Genomic DNA, 22,247 nt, shown 5'->3' with positions numbered 1-22,247 from the left:
ACCATTGGACAAACTTTGAGCTACAAACATTGATTAAGTATCAAGAGAATACTTAACAATCATTAAAGACAATCAGTAATATGTGACAAGAACGTCAGTGTTGCGATTTCTTGATTTAAGCACAATTTGAATGCAACGCTAAAAACTCAGCAATGCAATAACTCTATTGATTTTCAAAATCAAAATGCAAAACCTGATGACTCGATATCGCTTCGCTATTGAATTTAAAGAGATGTTAGAATTTACTTATGTGAAATGTAAGAAAAGTATGGCAGAAATACTTCTCTCTCGTTCTCCATTCGTGACATATAATTAAATTAAAAACTGAAATTTTAAAAATTACTATTCCAAACGTTTCATAAGCTTTAGTTTATTTTAATTCTATGTACATTCAGAATTAATCTACATATTATTTATTTTCATAAAAAAGATACATTCTGTACAATACAGAATTTATAAAATTTCCGGGATCACAGGAGATTGGAGTGTTACGACATATGTGCGCGCGCACGCGCGCACACACACACACACACACACACACACACACACACACACACACACACACACACACACACAACTCCATAATATAAAAACTTCATATATTATACCCTTAGCGTTATTCATTGCAATATATGCACATATATACGTACATATACGTATATGTATATATATATATACATATACATATATGTATATAGTTTGATTTGATATAATATACTATAATATAGATATTTATTTCAAAATATTATCCTTCGTCTGGAAAGTTCTGAATTGTATTTCAATTGATAAAAAACGCTATACAACCAGCCAATTTAGATTTTAAAGTCAAGACAATTGCATAAGATTTGCATAAATCTTATGCAGACCTAGTTCTAATTGTTTACCAAAATGCGCCGTAAATTATCGCACAAAAATTTGGTGTTTTACCATATGCACGTCAGAATCGATCTATGACAACTGGCAGGCACGTAATAATCTAAAAGATAACGAAGGACTTAAGGGGATCCTATAGCGACGGCCGAACTTCCTCGATGTCGATAATGTCGAACATTTTTATTTCCGTTCTAATTCGTTTTCTATCATTTTCTATATTACTGGCCTATATCTGCTCTTGTCTAACGAGAGACATCTGTCCTTGTTTCGATTGCTGCGCCATCTCTCGCTACACGCCATACTGCTCTTCTTGTCATTCCGTATGTATTTGCACATATAAAAAGTTAAAAGTAATCTTTTTTTCTAGGCTTTCAATCTTAGTTCTAATTGCACGATATTGTTCTGAAATGTTTTCCCTAGGTCTGACCGTATCTCATTTTGTATATGTAACCTGTAGTATTTTTGTATAAGCAAATATTGTCGTCAGTGACAGCTGTATGTGCTCAAATTTTCAATTTTTTTTTTGTTTTTGATGTAAAGTCGACCAGAGAGACCTACATTTTTGTACGTACTTCAATTCTAGACCAAAAACTTGCAATTCTGTAAAGCCAATTAAAAGTTTAACTCATTTAACTAAATGTCGGTAACGACTGCCACTATAGGATCCCCTTAACTTGGGACTTGTCCTTTCCAAAGTTACAAAATTATAATAAACTATTATATTCCGATCGTTGCCTTTTTTAAGCTTTGAAAAATCGTACAACACGAACGACATATTGTTTGCATATCGGACATTCGGACATTTGTTTACCACAGTTTATACAACAAGCCATATGGCCGCATTCCAAAATTACACACTCGATCGGTGCGTCCCAGCAGATTTTGCACAATTCTTCCTCGCTGAGTTTTTCCACATCTGTAACAATTTATTTGCGATAAGTGCTAAAGAAATAATAAAATATAATAAAATAAAATAATATATATCTTTTATATTAAACCATCATTTATATGTGTGAATATTTGTTATTTAAGGCGTAATAGACATTAAAATTAATTTGAATATAAATATTACTATCGAATTGCGTTATAATATAATGAATCTTATACATTACCCTTTCTGGATTGACTATATTCGTGCCATAATCTGGAAACTTTGTTCAGTAAGTCCTGTCTCTCTATGCAGCCTTTATAATCCACGCGATTTGTACTCAACAGATTTTTTAATTGTTTAATGCTTAGATACTCTAGTTCCGACGCTTCCTTTATATCCGACAATTGCACTTTGTCTGACCACTGCGATAAGAGAGGACAGAATTACAATGAATGCATGTGTTTTATAAGTGTTGTTTGCAATCACGTACGTACCGTGGGGATCTCTGTGACCATATCCGATTTTTTCTCGTCTGACGTTTCGGGAACTTCCTCCTGTTCGGTGATTACTGGCTCTGGTGCGGTACTAGGCCCGGTTGGATTGTTATCACTCTCAAATACTTCTTCTATTTCGACGTCACTACCTTTCGTTGGTTTATCCTCGGGTGATTCGTTATCGGTGCTAAATGGAACGCTAATAATTGGGCTACTGTCACTGCTTTCACTCGCTTCCTCCGCCATTTCGACATCCTCGTTTCTCACGGGTTCCGCTGGCGCCGCCGCGTCAGGTTCATTATTCGCGGTACTGACATTTGGCATGTTTTCCATTCTGTTTGAACCGGGGTCAATCCTGGAACTGAATAGACGTATTACTTTAAAGTGTTATTTAAGAAAAGATATGTAATTCGCATGCATTTTGTATTAAAATAAAATGCCAAGAGTTCTTGCCAGTTACAAAATCTGGCTTTCAAAGAGTTAAAGTGTCGATATTAATAAAACATATGTAATTTGCATGCATTTTGTATTAAAATAAAATGACAAGAGTTCTTGTCAGTTACAAAATCTGGCTTTCAAGGAGTTAAAGTGTCGATATCAATAAAACATACTGAAATGTAAAACGTACTGTGGTTCTTCGGCAGCATTTTGTGTCCTGGCGCTTGTACTGTGGTCGAAGCTCAAGCACGAGTCAGTTCCATTAGCAAAGAGCATTAGTAGATGTACCAGGTCCTCTTTTTCTGAAATCAAAGTACGGCTCTATAAAAAAATTCTTCAAGTTCCTACAAGATTAGTGTCGATTAAGAAGCTATTGTTACAGTGAGATTTGTTGGCAGGCAGTATTAATGCACATACCGATGCAACCCCTGACAGAAACCTTCTTCGCCACAAGGTACTGACGCAAGTCCCTCGAACGTATTTGTCTGATTTGATTTCTGATAAGCGGCCTCCTGGACAACAGGCTGCAGCTGTCGCAAGTGAACACCTTGTCCAGCCGTTTGATCACGCATTCGGAACAGAAGTACCTCAGGCAGTCCACGCATTGTTTCTAAAAATTACACGAGAAACATAAAAAATATGTCACAACACTATAAATCCAGGATTTCCTAATCAAGAATCACGATCGGGTTCAACCAGAAAATCCAAAATTCCTCGAACCGGATGTAAACCGTAAATCCGTAAGTAATCGAGAAAAATTCTAGGATTACCTAACGGAGGGGGGATAGAGGTCAAATGTTAATCTCAATATAATAGTTTAGTGCGCAGCGAAATCGACGACACACTTGACGCTACGATATTTGCATGACAATTCGAAGGAGGCTCGAATTCATCGTCCAGAGATATATACACAGCTCGACGTCGAGAGATTCGTCGAACCGTCGGACCGTATCCTTCGGGACCCTCGTTCGGCGTGGGGAAAAAGCGCCAGATGCCACGACGGAGGATGCTCACTCACTTTTCTCTTGAACAGGTTGAACTTCGCGTTGCACGCCTCGCAAGCCATCCCGCTGGGCCTCCCGCAGCCGCCCGCTCGTCGACCTGAAAACGACGTTCTCGTTTCGCGCGCCGTGAGGTATCGCCGTGTTGCGGGAACGAACGGGAATGACAGGCACTGTGCGTTGTATCCCGCATGAAAATCTAGAACAGCGCGAACGCCGGCGGACGAACGTCACGATGGTGATGTGTGTAAGTTGGTGTAAGTGTGCCTTCGGTTCAGATCGCTCCAGATCGATAGCACCGCGATGTTGTTATCGGTTTAGCCAGGCGATAACGGTGGAGTCCAAAGGGGAGAGAGGAAACACGTCCGGTCGGTACGACGCAAATGCGCGTTTCTGCCCTCTACATCTCCATCCGTCTTTCTTTATTCTATAATTCTATGATGAATAAAGAGATGCCGAATCGAATGCTTTTTCTTCGCGTGTAATTCTCGCGTATGAATGGAATAATCTCTAAAAAATCAAGTGACAATAAATTGTTTGTGGACGCAATTTTCCCTTATCGATATCCGTGTCGAGATAACTGCGATGATAATGAATCAATACAGATCGCGCGTAGATAAGATAAATACCATTTTCATTTGCTTACCGATTGAATGGAAATGTTTCCGGACCCGATATCCCAGATAGCAGCACTCATGGTGCGCCGTATGTATGTACGTGCGATTCCATGGTACGGAACGTTTGCGGACGAGGTCATTGACTTTAATTACTGTTAAAAGGAAAAAAGGTAATTATAAGGCTATATGTACAATATTAGTAATATAAAATATGAAATTATATGTATTATTGTGCCGAATAGGTTTGTTCCTATTGGCTATACTTTGTATTTTTCTAATTAAGAAAAAAGAAAGTGGTACGCCGGAAGGTATATGTACATACAATGCGGAATTGGCGGAACGAAGTCCGTCTAATCGCAGATATTCCGCCTTCTTCTTCTTTAATTCAATTATATTGGCACTCGTTCCTCTCTAGGATCGATTCGGCTATGTTTCGAGTAATAATAAATAGTCCAAACAATAGACACATTATATAATTTTTAAAGCGCAAACTCGGAAATGTGTGTGTGTGTGTAATTGTATGTGTATGTCCGCGATGTGTTGGGTACTTGAGTCGATCTGTAATTGGAGGGTGGTTGCTCAGGTCTAAATGATAAGCTCTAGTTCAAATTTATGAAGGATATTCGTCTATGGGAATCTGTCGTCCATGCCAAAATTGAAGACAATTGTCTGCACGGTTGTCGAGTAAGTAATTAATAAAGTATGATCCGTATTTAAAAAGCAAAAACTGCGCCGCAAGATTGTAAAGTACTCATTTATATAATATATATATGTAAAAATATATATTGTTAAACATATGATTGTATTATGTTGTTCGCGAACCTATTTCGCCTGACACTCGGCTCCTGATTGTATAGTTCCGTACAATCAGTGCGAATAAAATATAAACTTAATTGCGAATAGAAATCGGCGGAACAAACGTAAAAAGGGTCGTACCAATTATCGAGCGTTCCGCGTTCCGCCAATTCCGCATTGCGCATACGTTCCGTACCATGGGATCGCACTATAAAATCTGTGCTGTAGTGCGACTCTGTAACTCATGCTGTCGTTATGTGCTCATAACGACGCATAACGAGTTAAAGAATCGCACTACCGGCGTAACGAAAACGAGCGTAAAACCTGTGAATGGCCAAGTTCCTTACGCTGGTACGCCGGTACGTTGTACGCCCAGGTAGCAGAGTGACTAACACGTCATTTGATGAGTGATAATAACGTCTTAATGATATCTTTAACGTGTCAATAAGACTTCTTTAGATGTCATCTTGCTACTTGGCCGCTATAGCTGGCTCCATTAGCTCCGTAAGATTTCATCTCACCTTTTCACTGCATGACTCCACCTATTGTTGTCAGATTAGTCAGATGATGTTCACCATTGCTAAGAGACCTAACGAAGCCTTTTCACGTGCCCACTGAGTCCGGCCTATCGTTTTCCACACGCCCATTGGCTCAAACAGATCAATTCATTACACAATAACTATAGCGAATTTTACAAAATGGTACGTGACTTTTCCTTTCAGTTTGAACCAATCTACCTTCACACGTTAGCTTTCTCAAAAATTGCCGGACACCCTTATAATCCATATCGTGATAATTATCTATATCCCATAATCTGCTCAATAAAATTGATAAGCGGAGCTTTTCCGGCAAGCGACACAAGTCGACACAAAGTGTCGTTTCATCTTTGTTACTCATTACCAAAAAAGAAAGATAGAACGACGTTCGTGTCGACTTGTATGGCTTGACGGAAATAATAAAAAATTTTAAAAATAAAAGTTTAATGAATAATATAATTAGACTCGTGAAAGTGTCAGAGATTTAACGGCGAATGCGAGTCAGATACGGAACGTGTGGTGCGCAAATAAATAAAACGAATACGTGTATTTAAAAGTGACGAACGTTTCGGCTCTTCTTTCGAGCCATCTTCAGCGTTTATTAGGAAAAGAAGATTTTAATTAAAAAAGTTTAATGATTTCGAAAAAATATGTGCGTTGTTTGTGGTATAATAGTTCATTTATCAATTTATCACAGCAGTTTATATTTTTATCTATAAATTTTTTTCGAGGGTCTCTCTCTCTCTCATCTCTGTACATATTATTATTATTTTTATATGGAAGAATTACGTTGAAGTACATAGAAAGTCGCATTTCTAGAAAATATATTTTATTGTAATTATTATTTATACTTTACACTTGTCCACGCGACAATATTTCATAAATAGGTCACTTTTACATTCAATAATGAAGCAACTGTACCGATATATATTACTATATTTATATTGTTACGCCCGCGCCGAGGCGCCCGGTAGATGTGAGCCGGAGAAGAAGTCGTCCCCTCTTGACGACTCGCGACTTCTTCACTTCTTCTCGCGGGCGCGGGCGTCTCGGCGCGGCCGTAACAATATTATGGCAGCAGGGTGTCGCGTTCCGGAATTCTCGAATATCCGGTACGTGCCGTGATAGTGCCTCATTGTACAGGACATTGTCCCAAAAGTGTCCGCATGCCAATGTCCAGAATCTCACGAAGAAGCTTAGAAGCTTAAAATTTCGATCAAGACTTAGATTATAAATCGTAACTTATCGTATAAAATTATGTGTGAAAGAAATTAAATTAGAATTATTCGATAGTCCTTTAACAAGAGTTCAATTATATATACAACGATTCGCTCGAAATATATATCTATATTAATTATTAATATGTAAATCAAATTAATAAATTATATCACCTACGCATGCGAGAGGAAATACTTATTATTCTACTTTCATCCCTGTATGAACACACAAATGCACGAGACCGACGCTTTATCGTTGATCTGTGCTTCTCCTCGCGGTCCTGTACGAGCAATCGTACCGTACGCAGCTATAGCTATATGGCTATTCTCATGCTGTACAAAACAACAAAGCATATAAAACAACAATCGTTAGCGTCACGCGTTTTACAATGCCGGCGACTAGCCGAAACTTCTGACAGTTTCTCGTGTTTCGGATGGTATGTACATGTATGTAGCATTATACGAACATTTTCGGCCAAGAATTCAATCTATCATATTATCATGGTCACGATAATGATGATCTCTTTATCCACGCGCTCTGTTATCTATTTGAGTTATCTAGCAGCCTTTCCTCGCCAGGGACGTACGAATTCTTCCCGTGCGTCTCGCATTTACAGCGATTCCGTATTTACAAAGGATGTTAATCGCACATCATTTAATTGCGATTTCCGATCTATAGCTTAATTAATTAAGCGATATCTTCTCGTGCGCGATGGATTCAGAGTCAATCGACTATGGGCTGAACAAAAACTGCCCATCAAACACCAATCAACATGTAACTTAACACATGGTGTAGGGTACACGTTACTTGGTGTTTGCTGGATGATGATTAACAGTAATGAGGATAAGTCAGTTCCCCTTCCCTCTTTAAGACAGAGTTCTCATTTTACTTAAATGGAATTCGTGAAAGAATCTGCGCTTGGGAGAGGGAGGACGAGATTTTTGCGCGTGGACCACCGAGAACAACTATAATTACCTATACTAAAACTACATGGGATGTACGGTGTCCTTTGTGTTCTGCCCCGATATCCTCGTGAGAGGCTCTTCGTCGAGATCGTTGGAGATTTGATTCCAATGTTCATCCTCCTCTTCCTCTTCTTCGTGCAACGAATCTTTCCTGAAAAGCAGAGTCACAGTTTCTTTAATGTCGTAATAAGGATTAAGAACAAGAACAGATTAGCGAAATTAGCTTTTCGAGGGATACTTTATTATACTTTGATCAAAGTAAAAATCTAATCTTGTAATTTACGGTTGTAATTTTCGGGCTAGATTTAAAAAATTTTTTTAAGCTATCAATTTCTGTTAAACGATAATAATAATCGAGGAATTATGGAAGATTTTTATTCTTATTATCAGAACATTACTAACTGATACTTGTTGCTGGACGGCAGAAATAAAGATTTCGGGCAGTCCTTGAAGTAGGGCCAACACTCGCCATGAAATTTCCCGCGGTTCTCCGCCTCGACGTATTCCTTGAGGAGATTCGCGAACGGCGAACGGCTGGCGCTATAAAGACAAAACGTTTGTATTTAATGTAAGACTTTTATACGGTTTTAAATACGGTTTATTATAACTATTTACAGTTACGAAACAAAATTATTCGGCAGGGCGCTTTCCAATATACTTTGATCCAGGAACGGGCGCCTGGTGATTTTCACAGTATCGAAAAAATAAAGCTCATGCCACAGTAACGGAATAAATGGCGTGCGCATAGCGTAGTGCTCTGGTACTAATAAATTATCGAACATAGAACAATCAAAAATATGTAATTAATAATAATGACTTTTAATTGAGATGTAAAAATCATCCCAGGTGACAATTTATGGAAAAAAAAATAGGCACCCGTTTCCACGTTAAAGCTCTACGCGAGTCCGGAATGTTTATCCTTCACTTACGTGAAGAATAACTTGAGCATTTCACCGATCAGCCCAAAGTTGTTCAGATGGTGTCCCTGAACCTCGCAGATCGCCCTCAACAGGCACGCTTTCCCGTTCATTCCCAGCGTGCTCAGCATATCCTCGGCGGTGCCGTAAAGCAGGGCCCGTTCGCCGCCGTGGAACGCATTTCTCGGTATCTCCGTCGCATCCCGCTTGTGTAATCTGCGCTTGATGAACGCCGCGATGAAATCCGCCATCATCATGCCGGCCTGCCGGCCCTTCAGCTTCCTGTCGAAGCTCGGCGGCAGAGCGCCGTACGGGTTCTCGTTATCCGTCAGGCCCAGCTTATCGAAATCGACTGGAAAAGAAAGACGCGTGATGATTCTAACATAGCGATTTTCTGTAGGATCAATCCGGGAATGGTCACCTGGGATGATTCCTCAGTGTCGAAAAAATGAAGCTCACATTACAATAATTTTAACACGAACTATCAAAGAGGTCAACATAAATTTGACATTTTTTAAAATAATTATTATTTATTTTTAAAACATCACAATTTCTGAAATTTTCTCTAACTTTTATTGAAATATACAGATAATTAATTTGTTTTCTCTCTCTCCTTTTTTCATTTTGATCCTTTCGGTAGAAATAGGTATGAGACCTTATATATAGGTATATTGGTTAAATCTTTGGTAGTTTCAGTGTTAATGTACTTTTTCGTTTTTTTAAATATTTTTTTTGTTTCTCCTTACTTTTTTTTAATATTGAATAAATCTATATACATACTGTCCTCAAATACTAATAAATTATAGAACAATGAAAAATATTCAATATGTAATTAATAATAATGACTTTTGGGTTGTAAAAGTCACCCCCGATGATCGTTTATGCAAAAAAAGAAAATGAGATGACCGTTCCTGGGTTAATCACGCGGACAAACTCACTCGTGAACGGCAGACTGATGGTCATGTTGCTGAGGAAACCGTAAGGCGGGTGCCGGACGAAGGGCAACGCCAACGTTGGCGTGATTGTCATCACGGTGCCAGGTGGCAGCGCGATACGACCGTCGTTCGTGAACCAGAAGACCCTCTTCTGTCGGTGATGCGGTGCCTGGCGAGAAGAGGACTCGCCCTCGTGAACGGTACCACCGGCACCGCCGGACGTGGACGACTCCTTCAGCACAGCCAGACCGAGCAGCAGTTGCAACAGAAGACGTCCTCTCTGCGACATCCTGCGCTGTCCAAGTTGTCACGACGAGACACCTGTTATGAGCGTATTGTTACACAGAGACAAATTACGAAAACGTTCTACGCGCGAATTTACCGGAGAAACCTACGCCGAAAAAAAAGAAGTATCAAAGCTTACACTACCGTTCAAAAGTTTGGAAGCACTACGTTTTTAAGAAAAACAAAACAGTGGCAGCGGTGCTAATACTTCCAAAGAAAAATGCCATATGAGAAACTTTATTGTCTGTTTTAACTGTTCAAGAAAAAACGAGTTTTTATGGTTTAAGTAAAATATAATAATTGTTATTTTATCATATTTATTATTATATTTTACTCAAACCATGACAACTTGTTTTTTTCTTGAACAGTTAAAACAGACAGCGAAGTTTCTCGTATGACATTTGTCTTTGGAAGTATTAGCACCACCGTTTTGTTTCTTTTAAAAAAGTAGCAACAACAAAATAGTAGTAATAACAATCTATAATTTTCTTATAAGAATTTCAACTTTTTATTTCAACTTTTTTTTCTTGGTTGAATTATATAAATGACTCCATTCAAGCAAGTTTTCTTCAAGATTATAGATTGTTGCGTATACTTTTTGATTTGATACTTTTTCTTTTCCTTTGTACGAATTAGAGCGATTGAGATTTCTTTTGATCCTCAAGTTCGTCGCTCTCGCGCGTTTGTCTCTTCGAGAGACGAATAAATTCGCGATTATAGGACGGGGGGAGGGAGAGGGGGGGGGGGCTAAATAGGTACCAGACAGCATCGACGGTGGACCGTAGATTAGATTAATCGTTTTATTTGCGAACGAAACGCGTATAATAATTCTCATCCTCCTGATGGCTCGCCGGCGCCTCAAGTAGGCCGCGCGACGGACCCCGCGGAATTATTTGCGATAAATCCCGCGACGATGCATGCGTATACTGCTATGTATCGCAGTCACGAGACTTACGGTACCCGCGGTGTACCGCGATTGAAGCGTCAGGGAAAAACTCTTCTGCGACAGGTATCGCCGATGGATTTTGTCGCGCGTCTCCTTCGTCGTCGTTGTCGTTAGCGGCGACATAGTCACATCCTGGTTCGTGCAAGAATGGACGAGGCACGCGCGAGAAAATTTTCCCCTGATTGATATTCGGGACGGGTAGTGCACCTCGCGCTGTCCAATTCGGCCAATTAGAAACTTAATTTGTGGGTAAGGAGGATAGAGGGATATCGCCTCTCGGGGGGATAACTGTGCCCCTTCGTCGCGCCGATAAGCTAAACGCCCATTTATCACGTTGAATGAAAATTCGAATGTGAGATGTGAGAATTTTTCGCTGAAATAAGTGTCGGAGAACGTTGTAAACAGCGTGACGGAGAACGGAGCGAGTTTTCGTGGAGCTCGAGACTTGGAGATTCGGGGGAACACTTGAATTAAACATTAGAAAACTATGAACTTAACACGTTAAATTCGTAGTGTCAAATTAGACTCAATGTGAGTGATTTTTAATCATTTCTATAGGTCGCCATTGCTCCTACTCTCAATATGTCATTAATTTATCTAAAACAATGTTAATTTAACTAAACCAATGGAATTAAAATAATACTGTTTTGTGTCAAAATAATAAATTTCGACACACATGTAATTAAAAATAACAAAATGTTATTTAGCTCAAGATAGTGGTTTAGATTTCATCTTTTAATATTTAACATGTGAGTGAGAATCCGGAGAAAATCGCATTCATGGGATTTTCGTTTCATCACAATATTACCGCCATTACGTTTCTATATTACGCGATTACGTGACGCCAGCGGAGGATATCATAACTTACACACATACACGGCGAAATCGCACGCGGCGCATCGTCTTAATTATGACGAACGCGCCGCGGAACGCGATGTCGATCGTTATCGCGAACTACGTGCTGCGGCACACGCGTCTCTCCTCTCCCTTTACGTCGAACCTGCGTGACGACGCGCATCTCGTCGCCGTGTCTGCTTGCCGGTCACCGGGACATTACGTGCGCGAGTCCATTAGGCTTTGGTCATACAACCGGCCTCCCTACCGCGAAATGAGCCTCTCCCTTTGATCGGCGTGTAACAGTATATAAACTGCAAAACAGCGTGGTCAAGAGGAACCGGATGACCGGGCTGTTGCCCTAGAAAAATGCAAGTCGCGTTTGTCCGTATACCGTCGCACTCGTTCCTTTTCCCCTGAAATGGGCTGTTCGCCTCACGCGCTCACACTGTTAAATTCGTAGTGTCAAATTATACACAATTTGAGTCATTTTAACCCTTTCTGTAGGCCGTCACTGCTCCTACAAAAAAAAAACTATGTCGTTAACTTAACGAAACCAATGAAGTTGAAATAATACTGTTTTGTGTTAAAATAATAAATTTTGACACACGGTGGTTAAAAATAACAAAATGTTATTTAACTCAAGGTATTAATTGGTTTAAATTTAATCTTTTAATATTTAATAGTGCAGGTGGAACATAAAACTCATAATGACATCACCGTGACTTTATTATCACTTAAAAGTTATCTGAACATGTCTATGTAACTTTTAAGTGATCATCATGAAGTCATTATGAGTTTTATGTACTATACCTATATAGGCGACCACCGCTAACCCCATCGTAAGTTCGAGCTAAGATATTGATACATAATATAATTTATTGTCTTAAATTAATTATCGATAGCGTTTGGTATTATGCTGATGTAATCTTTTCCTTAAATCTCTTGGGAATACATTGATATCAATAATATAATTGTCTTTCTCAACATCTTGAATTGGTGGAAATAAATTACATTGATATGATCTTACGCAACTATATACATAGTCAATGAGCGTTTCGGTTCTGTAATTGCGGCATGAATTTTCGGCGCATTAAATTCGCGAGAAGGGTCAATACCCTCGTGCCACGGTATCGTTTCTTTTTATAAAACCTGCCCAAATTTGGATTTAACTCGTTTTACGCAATCGTGCCTCGAATGTTGTAACAAACCGGTCATCACCCTCACAAAAAAAAAGAGAAATAACGTTTCTGCGCATTATCTTCCTCAAGAAATCAGTGGAATCACCGGAAACGGATCGACACGATTCGATCTAGATTGAATGGCCCACATTGTTTAATGCGTGGCGAGACTTGAAGTTCGGCGAGCGGATGGGGAGGAGGGTTGGGCCGACCGCTAAGTGTCATCGTTCGGAATACGAATTACGATTGACCCCCATATTTCGATATGTGCGCCGTGTCGTGCGTGTTCTTTGCGAGGGGGGCGCGCAACCGCGCGCGGCCGACGCGCCTCAAAATTAAACCACTCTGGTAATCAGGTCCGGGTACTGATATGTATTGGGCCGCGCGCGCTTTTGACGAGGCACCGTTAGTTAGCTCGCAAAAAAACCGGGTCGGTTTTTAAGATCCTGATTCCTGCAGGCGATCCGCGAGAAAGGAATGAAGCGGCAGAATTCGGTAATAACCGTTTCGGTAATCACCGGGCCGCTAAAATGCCGGCTCGAGATGTCGGTGATTGGCTTGAGGAATTCTTTTCATGCGAACGGATTCTTATTATTGTAAAAATAATACCGAGGGTGCCAGGTTTTTGAGAGACATACTTTGAGAAGGTTCATCGTTGTTATTGCTATCGCATATTGATCGATTTTATCGCGTCTTCCCCGTCCATTCGCTGAAATTTGACCAATCAGAGTAAAGTTCACTAAACTTGAGATCAGTTTTCTTTATTCTGATTGATTAAATTTCAATCCAATCTCAATCCCAATCCGTATATAGTCTGATACGGGCTTTATCAGATCGACGCCCTCGGCCCTCCCTGCTTTAATTCGCAAAGCTCTCCTCTGGATTCGCCGTCGTTAAGTCTTCCACTCTTTCCAATTAATACGAAAAATTTGTCGTGCGATAAATGAAGTAGTGCTCTTAGGTCTACCGCCTAAAAATGCCTAAAATCAGTTCACGGTTGAGTTGCAGCGAACTGATTTCAACGATAAACGCAAAACGTTACGGTTTTTGCTTCGGACATTGCAGCGTTTGCAACCGCGAGGTTGCACCGATCTTAATATATATGCATCCACGTACAGATGGATATTTTATGTTCCTTTCGCATCAAAATGCAGCGAATTCCTGACCTAGTGCCTCCTATACTCGCGCTTAACGGTAGTATCGTTATAATGCGCCGTACTTTAAAGAATCGCGCTCCCGATGACTTCCGCGAGGCGAAAGGAAAAAAAAGGAGGCGAGGAGAAGATGAGGAGAAGGATTCGTTATCCCTAAAGCGATGGCTCGAAGCCACGATAAATCCCCGCGTGGCTCGCGCGGGCTCGTCGTCGATAATTGTAATCAAGATAACTTGTACTCCGACTGATCTCCCCCTCTGTGTCTCTCGGGGGGTCGAACATCTCATTCGCGACTTCAAGCGTCGAGCGCGTGGCATTACATCGCGAGCGTCGTAGAACTTTAATTTACGGTGCGCGTAGCCACGTGTGTCGGGCGAGTAATTACCGCGCGCTCGTAATCAGCTACTCTCTAAGTATAAACGACACGTGCGCATGTTTTTGCCGTGCCGGCAATTACGACGGGTCGGAGTAATTATTATAGAATATTGTAGAAAAAAAAGGTATATTGCTGCGAATGTCAAAAGGAATAGTGAGACATTAACGGAATCTTCAATCTCGATACGCCTTTCGATACGTCTTATCGTATCGAATATCAGCTATGATACGATCCTTTTTTAAATAGCGACGTAAGGAAAGATATATTTCAATATCGAGACGGATTTGAAAAATTTTCATGTCGCGCGTTGTGATAAAAATTTGTAATTTTGTCCAAACAAATAAATTAAAAAATTTTTGAATTATTTTTGTTTTTAATACAATATCACAGATTTGAAAATCACTCATCTACAGATTTACGTAAGATTTACGTGAGACGACGCAATGCTCGTTTAATGTGCAAATATCAACGCACATGCAGCAGTGTTTTAAATTCGTTGTGTTAAATTATACTCTATATTTGAATCATTTTTTTTACCATTTCTATAAGTCGCCCCTGCTCCTACTCAATATGTCGTTAACTTAATTAAAACAATGTAAATTTAACTAAACTAATAGAGTTAAAATAATACTGTTTTGTGTTAAATTTTAAAATAATAAATTTCGACACATATGATAGTTAAAAATAACATTTAACAAAAAATATTATTTAATTCAAGGTATTGGTTAAAATTTCATCCTTCAATGTTTAACAGCGTGGGATCGCGATTTCACGATCCGCGGATTTCCTTGTGTTTATCGTGCATTCATACGAAAGTGAACGTGGCGATTTGCAGATATCTCGATGCGATTATAGCCACGTGCTATTACAGCGATCCAGACAGAATCATATGGATGCAAATAAGGATTGATCAAACAGAATCATCATCAATCGAATGCTGAGAGAAAATAACATGGATTCTGAACGTTTTAATTGAGGGCCGAGGAGAACTAACTAAATATCGCGGGAAAGTAATCGAGAAGAATCAGTCGAGAGTCAAATCCTGCATCTCCATAATGATAATGCAAGGACGAACGTTGGACTGGCAAAGAAAGTCCATCTGAATGTAAATGTATTTTTCAATTCCGTTGATCTTACCTAATAGAGCACCTTTCAAAGTATAACACGCTAAGTCCATAGGCCAATGTAACGGTTATCGAGAAATAGGCTAATGATTAATGATACTTTCAACAAAAAATTACTTTTTTTCGAGCACAATAACGAAAGTAATCGTTTTCGGTAGTCTTTTGAACTAAATACGATCCCGTTTGCCAAATTGCTCTGTCACGTTACAATTTTGAGTATCCCAAAGTTGATCGACATAATAGGATTTCTGATTGATAAATGTCTTTAATTTCAGAGCCGGCGGCAACATGTGCGACGGCTCCTTCACCGAAACTCTCTGCGGTATTCAGGGGATGACGAGCACATATCGCCATCAGGTAGTGTCGGTGTCACATCAGGATAGCAGGCCTCACGGGGGGGGGGAGGGGAGGGGTAGCGCACTCGGTTCGGCAGGCAAGATGATGCGGGTGGAGCACATCAAACGCCCATGAACGCTCTCTCATGGTTTGGTCACGATTATAACGATGGAAGATTCAAGAAAATTTGAAAATGCACAACAGCGAAATTTCCAAGAGACACGATAAGTGAATGTCCAATTTCTTGGTTTATTCCTATTTCCACGAATGACTATAAACTTCAAAAAACGCTGATTTCTCGGAAAGATTGAACCTTGATATTTCCCCGAATTCTTTTTATTTCTAGAATTTTGATACTTTAAAATAGATTTACATCTTAACAATAACAAAAGTAACAAGGAAAAAGTGGGCTTTGAGAGTTAAACGCGGTTAGTTGTGCGTGAGTTAACGTTATGTAACATTTAATTAAGTTTACATTTAATATCAAATTATAATATCGTGCTTTTCGGCTCTACTTTGAACCATTTTCAACGAAGCGGTAATAGATAAATTAAAACTGTAGATAAATAAACTGTCCGACGAGCATTAAAACGAACATATCTCAAGATTGAAAATAAACAGTGAGTTTTGCAACTTTAACTGCAAATTCCTGAAAATTGTGACGTGATAGAGCAATTTGGCAAACGGGATCGTATTTAGCGTCCAAAAGACTACCGAAAACTGTTAGAACTTTCGTTCTTGTGCTCGAAAAGAAGTAATTTTTTGTTGAAAGTGTCATGGGCCTATTTCTCGATTATCAAGCGTTACATTGGCCTATGATCTTAGCGTGTTATACTTTGAAAGGTATTCTATTAGGTAGGATTAACGAAATTGAAAAACAAATTTACACTCAGGTAGACCTCCCTTGTGAGGCTACGGCCCGAATAACATTGGCTGAAACCAACACTTTAGACCCGGGTCACTCCAGACTTGAAACCAGTCAGATGGGCCCCAGTCGGGCGAGTACGGAAAATCCGGATTTTCAGGGAACCGCGAAATGTTATACGGGACACGATACTGACACGTCGCTTTATAATACGAAACTCTGATATATTGACGCGTATACCGTTCGCACGAGAGGGAAGTGGGATAATGTACTCGTGCCGAGGAGGTCTAGACAGTTAACAGCTTAATCACGTGCGATAAATCGAATTGATCTACGTGCAAGACCTTCTGGCATTTTATCGATACGTTCATTGTTACATTCATAGTGTCAAATTATACTCAATTGGAGCCATTTTTAATCATTCCTGTAGGTCGCCACTGCTCCTACTCAATATGTCATTAATTTAACTAAAACAATGCTAATTTAACTGAACCAATGGAGTTAAAATAATACTGTTTTGTATCAAAATAATAAATTTTGACACACATGTAGTTAAAAATAACAAAATGTTATTTAACTCAAGGTATTGGTTTAAACTTCGTCCTTTAATATTTAACAGTGATTGCCTAAGCGAAACGGCAGTCTTACGTTCATTTCCCTCGCGATCATTGACAATTTTTCGTCCACTTCACTTACACCAACGTCGGTTAACTGTAAGCTTCGGTTAAACTCATTCTTCGTCTCTTTCCAAGGGGGCAGTTAGGAAGAGACGAAGAGTGAGTTTAACCGCGGAAGGTTACAGTTAACCGACGTTGGTGAAATTGGCCCTTAGAGAATTCATAAGAAGAGTTTGAGAGGATTTTAATGAAGCTCTCTCGCAGCGCGATCTCAATTAATCTCAATCTCGCTGTAATGGAATTCTCACTCGTGTCCTCGCTAGGAAAATAAAGAGAGGTCACTCTGCCACGTGCACAATCATCGTCCTCCACGTGCGCGGACGAAACGTGCAAACGCGAGATGCAAAAGCCTTCGGCCTTGCCTCGGTTTCAGAAAATATGCACCGCGCACTGTGTGAAAATGTGCACAAGCGACCGTTATGCCACATCCACGCGTAACCATGTGGACTGGTCGATCAGTAATCATAAGCCTCGGCGTATTCACTACACGCGCTTAACCACGGGAGATTAACCCGTTCGCTCACTTCAGCAAACCGGCGATGGCTCTCGTCCCGCGATCCACACCTGTCCGTCATCAACGCTTTTTCGAATGGCGACGCGGAGGGAAAAAGAAACCGAAGCGGGGAAGAAGTCCCGAGACGACAGGCGACGATGAAAGAAAGAGGTTTGACGCTCGATTAAGCCTGACATCACCGAGGAAGAGAAGAAAGGCCGTTCTGCGGCCGCTTGTTGCCGATGTAAAAAGAATTTCACTGTGGTAAACGTTCATTCAGTGAGAATAGAAACAAAACATAAATAATACTTCTCGACGCGGAACAATATGCTCTTCTACATTTTCCGTCAAAAGCGAATTTACTTAAATAGCCAAACCTGCGCAGACAGATTCTGAGCAGATCTTGCAGCAAATTTTTGGTGTCAAAAAGGCAACAAATTTTACAGGGAAGCTGCTGTATCAGTAGATGTTGTCAAACTGTTGTCAAACCAGAATAACAGGTAGGGTGAGCAGATTGGCAGAGCAGAAAGAAAGAAGCTGTCTGAAAGAGTCTGTTTACATCGCCTGTCAGCTGACTTTGTCTGCGTGATTTCTGTTACTAATCTGCTCACATTGGCTGCGTTCGCTTTGGACGTTTTCGTGCTGAAAGTATCGTTCCATCTTTTTTCAATATGTAATGAGCAATAAGGATAGACTGTAATGAGCAATAAAGATAGACTCAGCACGAAAGCGCCCAAAGCGAACGCAGCCATTGTCAGCAGGCTCTGTCAACAGAACACGAGTTTACGCAGGTATTAACTCCCTCGATCCTATCTGGCTTCCCGGAGAGAAAGAATAAGAATGAAAAAAGGATGCCACGCGCTTTGGTTTTGGTATAGGATCTGGTCAAATTTGCTGGATTTCTGTGCGCATGCTGCTAACATTTTGCTTACTGGGTATAGCATCGGGGGGAATGCAATTCCCATATCACATCCCGAGAAGAATACACAACTCAAATGTCACAACTCAAACAATTTTGAATTAAGCCTATGAAAAATATGCTTAAAATATGTTACCTACATAATAGTGTCACAAGTCTATACGCAAAATTTGCTGCACGGAGCAGAAGTGTCGTTATTCTTTTACATTATTATGTTGCGGTTTCTTGGATGAATAGTGTCATTTGAGTGAATTGACAAGTAAATCATAGCAGATCTCTTCAAGAAACAGTATAAGTTTCATTATAACAATTAATATCGTAATTGTAATTGCGTTAGTTAATTAAAAAACAATTTAAAAAATTAAATTTGTTTGTGCTCTCCTGAAAATTGTGAATTTTTGAGTTGTGACAGTATTCTTCTCGGGGTGTGATATATTTGACAAAACGGATGAGATTGTTAAAATTATAAAGAAGGAAAAATGCGTTGCCGATATGTATACGGAGATAAAAATTTAAGTTGCGAGGAGTATCGCACTCGCGCAAATCCAGAAAACGGAAGTGAAAAAAGAAGAGGGAAGCGGGAAGGGGGAGGTACATCGAAATAATCGCGTTTTAAGCTTAATAAATCGCGCCGGTGTTATCTCACCTTTTGTTCAGCCGCAGGCGCGTTACTTTACGGCGATACGAAGTCGCCGGCGGGACGATATGTAGGGTAATCTTGACACACACTGATTAACAGAGTTGATTAACAAAGCCGCGCGGCGCGGCGCACTGCCGCGATCGCTCTGCCGGCGCGGCGTATTCCTCGCGCCGATTCCGGATAGCCCCCCAATTTACACGGGCATACCTCCCTCGATCCCGTCCGGAGGTTCCCGGTGAGAAGGAAGAAAAAAGAAGGAAGACACGCGGTGGCACACGCGCGTACGCGCGGCGCACGGGACCACCTTACCCGGCGCGCATTGTCGGCCGTGAAAAATGGAACGGCGCGAGGAGGAGGCGGGCGATCCAGTTCTCCGCGCGTCGTTAAACGAACACCCGTTTCCCGTTCCTATCGCGCTATCCGGAGAACGGCCGACGAGCGGATATTGGCGTACACGCTCCTCCCGACCGCGGCTCGCGATCTATCATCGCAAATCGCGCCCGCGCGTCGATCCTTAGCCGCGGATATTCTTCATCCCAGTTCACTGGCGAACTGGGCGCGGTGGTCCCCTGTGCCCTTGCACCTGGAGGGTCGATCGGATTCGTCACCGCGAATCCAACTTTCGCGCAACTTCGATGTGGACGAGTGTTACATTAGGCAATTTTTTGCAAACCAATTGAATCGGCGAGTGAGTCTGAATATTTCATCCCCCTCCCCCCCGGATGACCCCCGCTCCTTGCCAACGGATCTACCCGCGTCTCTGTCAATCTTGAAGGAAGCTCTCGGAGCGCTGTCTCGAGCTCTTGGGGGCACCGTTCGACGAATTCGCGCTTCGTAGAATTTAAAATAATCGGCGTCCCATGTCGATCGCCGTGTCCCTGGTCCGGAGACGATTCCTCATTGATCACGGTCGCTTCCGCCGCGTTTTTGTTCGCGATACGTCAAACGGCCGCGCCGGATTCGGTCCCGTGCTCTCGCCCGCTCGCCGAGTCAGCCGACAGTAACTAGCGGCTCGTGCTCGCTCCGACTTTCAGACTGACCGCGCTCCCGCACGTCGTCTCCGGCACGAGACCACGCGTCTCCCTCCTCGAGTTACGCGCCGTGGGTTACCCTCCTCGCCGGCTTCGTCATTCAAGAATACACACCTCCTCGTCCAATTCTCTCCAATTCTCCGGTCGAGGGGAAACGACGCGAGTCGCGCGATTCCTCCGAATAAGCCTACAAAAAGAAAATACAATAAGTCGATGAAACGTTAACGCGGAATCAGAATGGAGAGAAACCTTAAATAAATAATAATTAATAATTGAATCTTAAATAAATCGCATTGGATAAGGAGGGTTCGGACTAAAGGTTGTACACCTTTACCATTGTACATGTATTGTCCGGAGTAGCGGCGTGTCGTGGCTATTCGCGAACCGAGCTGTCGCTGAATCTGAATCACGAAGTGATATTGGGAGCACGAGAACGAAGAGACACAAGCGGAAAAGGAAGACAGGCGTTACGTAAAATGAAAGAACCAGCCGGCCGGGGAATGAAAAAGGGGAAAATCGAGGGGGCATCTACGAAGATAGCGGTATATAAGCGTCGCTGTAAAAAGGAGAAAAAAGGGGGTTAAAGAGGGAAAGGTAGTTACGGTTAGATCTTATGATAAGATTTTATAATAAAGATTACCGTTAACAATGACGAAAGCGCTACCTTCTCGCCGTTGGGATCACCCCTTAAATATCGACTGTAATTAATACATCCTTGAATCGAGAGGTCTTCCAGTGTCCAGTGATGTCCAGGTCCTTCCCACGCCAACGTTAGACGAGAAGAGATTTAGGAATCGGCTTTGGTCAAACGATTTACGACTTGGCAGTCTAATACTTAAAGATTTGTAAAGAGAATGATGACGTTAAATACGCGATTAACTATAAATCAATTGTAGTAGCCACGTGTACCCCTATCAAGACCAGAATCAGCCGCGCGCGGGCAAACGCGCTCTCTCGCGAGCATCTGGCGGTGCCGACTAACATAAAATTTATAAACAATTTCGCACAAAAATACTCATTTAAACCCTAAACTCCTACGGCAAATGCCGATCGACGCTCCCACCAAGAGTCAAGATGAGAGTCTCTATCTCACAGAGAGTCGCGAATGATATTTTTGGAGGAAGAACGCATTCAACAACCATGCAACCTTACATCACACTCCACCACAACTCCAACCCCAAACAATATTCCATACATGCTAGGGTTTAAATTATAACAAGCATTTTATGGCACTTGTATATTTCATTCTTCATATGTAATGCATGCACGTGTGCATGTACGTATAAACCAAACTTAAAATCGATGTACTCTCTCACAAATCGGCTATGATAGTTCGACGTGTACGTGTTTAGTTATTGTCCAAAAGTATAGCGATATGCTTATTGGCGCGGAGAGCGAAATCTCCAAGTTAACTTCTAAATCTTTAGAAAACACCGTTTCACGTTCGTGTCACCCTAACAGGTTCGCGTAGGCACGTTTTTAGATCAATAAGTTTTGTACAATAGAGTAACATACGCCGCTAATCAAACGCTCGTGGCAAAGATATGTATCGCAATATGTCCGCACGACAAAAGGATCCTGGACTAACAGCGATTTTTTTTGTACTGAGGTCGATTATATATACTTTGTTGATTTTTCTCTCGTGTGGCCTCACAACTGCAAGTCCAGCCCCAGTCCCATATTGCTAAATCTTGCCGAGATGCACGATAAGATATACGGCGCGATC

General features: G+C 41.1%; 2 protein-coding genes across 2 annotated transcripts; both read right to left on the bottom strand.

Moving 5' to 3' along the window:
• Nucleotides 1-350: 350 nt before the first annotated feature.
• LOC139769391 (E3 ubiquitin-protein ligase RNF34) lies at nt 351-3,976 on the bottom strand. Its single transcript, XM_071700421.1, has 6 exons — nt 3,695-3,976; nt 3,094-3,286; nt 2,867-2,978; nt 2,239-2,599; nt 1,986-2,166; nt 351-1,789 (listed from the first exon to the last, which is right to left on the bottom strand). Exons 1-6 carry the CDS (start codon nt 3,740-3,742, stop codon nt 1,614-1,616), a joined length of 1,071 nt encoding a protein of 356 aa, XP_071556522.1. The 5' UTR covers nt 3,743-3,976; the 3' UTR covers nt 351-1,613.
• Nucleotides 3,977-6,437: 2,461 nt separating this feature from the next.
• On the bottom strand, nt 6,438-20,203 carry LOC139769392 (uncharacterized). Its single transcript, XM_071700423.1, has 5 exons — nt 19,497-20,203; nt 9,664-9,981; nt 8,738-9,077; nt 8,211-8,348; nt 6,438-7,959 (listed from the first exon to the last, which is right to left on the bottom strand). The coding sequence occupies exons 2-5, from the start codon at nt 9,947-9,949 to the stop codon at nt 7,830-7,832; spliced, it is 894 nt and encodes a 297-aa protein (XP_071556524.1). The 5' UTR covers nt 9,950-9,981; nt 19,497-20,203; the 3' UTR covers nt 6,438-7,829.
• Nucleotides 20,204-22,247: the final 2,044 nt, after the last annotated feature.

The sequence above is a fragment of the Temnothorax nylanderi genome, unplaced genomic scaffold, assembly GCF_030848795.1.
Source record: "Temnothorax nylanderi isolate EJ_2023f unplaced genomic scaffold, tnyl_v1.0 TNYL_tig0022_pilon, whole genome shotgun sequence".
Taxonomy (NCBI): Eukaryota; Metazoa; Arthropoda; class Insecta; order Hymenoptera; family Formicidae; genus Temnothorax; species Temnothorax nylanderi.
The sequence above is the reverse complement of the archived record's forward strand: the minus strand, read 5'-3'. Positions and strand labels throughout refer to the sequence as shown.